Genomic DNA, 3,161 nt, shown 5'->3' on the forward strand with positions numbered 1-3,161 from the left:
GGGTCTCAGGGTCCATCACCGCCTGGTACCTGCCTCCCCTCCCCCGCTGTCGCTGGGCACCATGGCCCTCGGTCCCCCAGGCGTAGTCCCAACTTGTGGTGACCTCTCAAACTTAGTGCCTGGAGGCCAGGTTATTACAAAGGGACATTTGAGCTTCCACTGGAAATTGGCAATATATATTCTTGGCAGCAGTAAGGACAGGCTGTGAAAATTCTTTTGGTGTTGGACTTCTTTTAAGGAGTGGAGTTTGGTTTTAGCATACTCCCAGGCAGTGAAATGGGAAAACCAGGCTAAAGATGGAGATGTACGAGAGTGGCAGGTGGAACCCAGAGTCCGGGGTCCAGAGAACATCAGTGCCCGCCACCTGGTAGGGGCTCAATAATCATCTGCCGCTTGGGTGACTGCATGAGGTGTCGCAGCAACACACGGTGACATTTCAGCTTCACTTATTAGACCGACTGATCCCGTCAGGTCTACCTCCTAACCTTCTAGGTCTGTATCGCCCCTCCCTGCTCCCCTTCGGCACCAGCTGGAATGCCTGACCTCAACCCCTCCCACCAGGCTCCTGACCAACTTCGTCCCAGGTCCCCTGGCCCCCAGACCCCAGCCTCTCCAGTCCACCCTGCAGACCATGGCTACTGTTTCTCTTCCTAAAAACAGAACTTCTAAATGTGGGATCCTGGATGGGACCCTGGTACAGAAGAAGAGCATCGGTAGAAAAACTGGGGAAATCTGAACAGAGCCTGAGATTTAGTTAATAGTGATGTATCGATGTGAATCTCCTAGTGTTGACAAATGTATCTAAGACACTAGCAATAGGAGGAACTGGGGGGGGGATGGGTAAACTGAACTCTCTGTCCTATCTTTGCCAACTTTTCTCTGAATCTAAAATTATTCTTACAACACAAAGTTATACCAAAAAAGCAAATCGGACCATATCACTCGCCTGCTTAAAATTAGGGTGACCAATAAGCTTATCTACGAAACAGAAACAGACTCACAGCCATAGAGAACAGACTTGTGGTTGCCAAGGGGGAGGGGCGTGGGGGAGGGACGGACTGGGAGTTCCAGTTCTAGAATCCCACTCCACAGAAATACATATGCCTCAAGATGTATGAACAGGATATTCTGCTATAGTGAAATATTGGGAATAATCTGCCTGTCCATCGATAAGGAAATAGCTATATAAATTGAGGTAAATTCAGGTGCCGGGCCGGGGGAGGGAGGGGGTGGCAAGGGAGGCGTGGGTGTACGACCGCAAGGGTCCCTTAGCCCTGGGTTCTGGGCCGCGGGGCGGAGACGATCCGTTGGTGGGGTCGGGGTCTGGGGACGAGGTGGACGCGGGCCTGGCCTTCCCGGAAGCGCACCGACTGCCCTGCGGGGTGAGGACCCGTGGGGTGGGGGCTCCGCAGGGTGAGGCTCCATGGGGTGGGTGCCCCGCGCTGGAGCTGGGAGGAGCTGGCCGGTGGTTCCCTCCCGCAGACCCGTCGGCCCCAAGATGTCGTACATACTCCCGCACCTGTACAATGGCTGGCAAGCGGATCAGGCCATCCTCTCGGAAGAAGACCGCGTGGTCGTCATTCAGTTTGGACACGACTGGGACCCGACTTGTATGAAGATGGACGAGGTTCTGTACAGCATACCTGAAAGGAAACGGCAGATAACGGGGGATCTTCCTCATCTTGCTGCAAGCCCTGTTTGGATACCCCAGCTGTTTTAAAAGTTAAAAATTCCTCAGTTATTTATCTTGGGGATATTACAGAAGTACCTGACTTCAACAAAATGTATGAGTTATACGATCCGTGCACTGTCACGTTTTTCTTCAGGAACAAACACATCGTGATCGACCTGGGTACTGGCAACAACAACAAGATCAACTGGGCCATGGAAGACAAGCAGGAGATGATCGACATCATCGAGACGGCGTACGGGGGTGGGGGGGCCCGGAAGGGTCGCGGCCTGATCATGTCTCTGAAGGACTACTCCACCAAGTACAGATACTGAGCCCTCGTCCAGTCCTGGTGCATACAGTGCCGTGGAGTCATTGTCACGTGGAAATACTTTCAACTATTTAAAGCCTTCGAGAAAGCGTTTGGGAAAGTACACATAGCTCAAGGAGCTGGAGGGTTTTGCAGTGAGGGTGGCATTGCCTCCACTTTCAGTCTGCCTGGTCCTTGTATTTTTGTATCAGCAAATATCTGTAAATATCTAGCTGATATAAATAAAACACATGGTGATGGGAAAAATTAAAAAAATTTTTTTAAATAAATTGAGGTAAATTCATACAATGGAATACTGGGTAGCCATTAAAACAATGAGGTAGATCTCCATGTATTAACAGGAAGAGATCTCCAACATATAATCTACATCAGGGGTCGGTAAACTAAGTGCCACAGGCCAAATCCAACCCCTGTCTGTGAATGTACTGCCCACGAGCTAAGAATCGTTTTCACATTTTTAAATGGTTGAAATGCAATCAAAAGAAGAGTAGTATTTTGCAATATTGAAAATTACATGAAATTCAAACTTCAGTTTCCATAAATAAAGTTTTATTGGAACATAGCTACCCCCATTCATTTACATATTGTCTATGGCTGATTTTTAAAAAAATAAATTTATATATTTATTTATTTTTGGCTGTGTTAGGTCTTTGTTGCTGCACATTGGCTTCCTCTAGTTGTGGCAAACGGGGGCTACTCTTCGTTGCGGTGCGCGGGCTTCTCATTGCCGTGGCTTCTCTTGATGCAGAGCACCGGCTCTAAGCACGTGGGCTACAGTAGTTGTGGCATGCGGGCTTGGTAGTTGTGGCTCGTGGGCTCTAGAGTACAGGCTCAGTAGTTGTGGTGCACGGGCTTAGTTGCTCCATGGCACGTGGGATCTTCCCAGACAAGGGATCGAATCTGTGACCCCTGCATTGGCAGGCGGATTTTTAACCACTGCACCACCAGGGAAGTCCCTAGGCTGATTTCTTGATGCGGCGGCAGAATTGAGTACAGGTGACAGGGACCGTATGGTTCCCAAAGCCAAAAATATTTATTATCTGGCCTTTTACAGAAAAGAAATTGCTGACCCTAATCTAAGTGATAAAGGGCAAATCACATATTGTATATGTATAAAATTCCCTTCATAAATATGCTCATAAAAATTATATATATACATAT

At 48.7% G+C, this 3,161-nt stretch overlaps 1 protein-coding gene across 1 annotated transcript; it reads left to right on the top strand.

The window, feature by feature from the left end:
- Positions 1-1,498: 1,498 nt before the first annotated feature.
- Positions 1,499-2,087, top strand: LOC307192200 (thioredoxin-like protein 4A; the record flags this gene model as incomplete). The annotated part of the gene is made up of 2 exons (XM_079932862.1): positions 1,499-1,632; positions 1,728-2,087. The coding sequence occupies 2 exons, from the start codon at positions 1,499-1,501 to the stop codon at positions 2,002-2,004; spliced, it is 411 nt and encodes a 136-aa protein (XP_079788988.1). The 3' UTR covers positions 2,005-2,087.
- Positions 2,088-3,161: the final 1,074 nt, after the last annotated feature.

This window comes from Stenella coeruleoalba, assembly GCF_951394435.1.
Source record: "Stenella coeruleoalba genome assembly, chromosome: 10".
Lineage (NCBI taxonomy): Eukaryota > Metazoa > Chordata > Mammalia > Artiodactyla > Delphinidae > Stenella > Stenella coeruleoalba.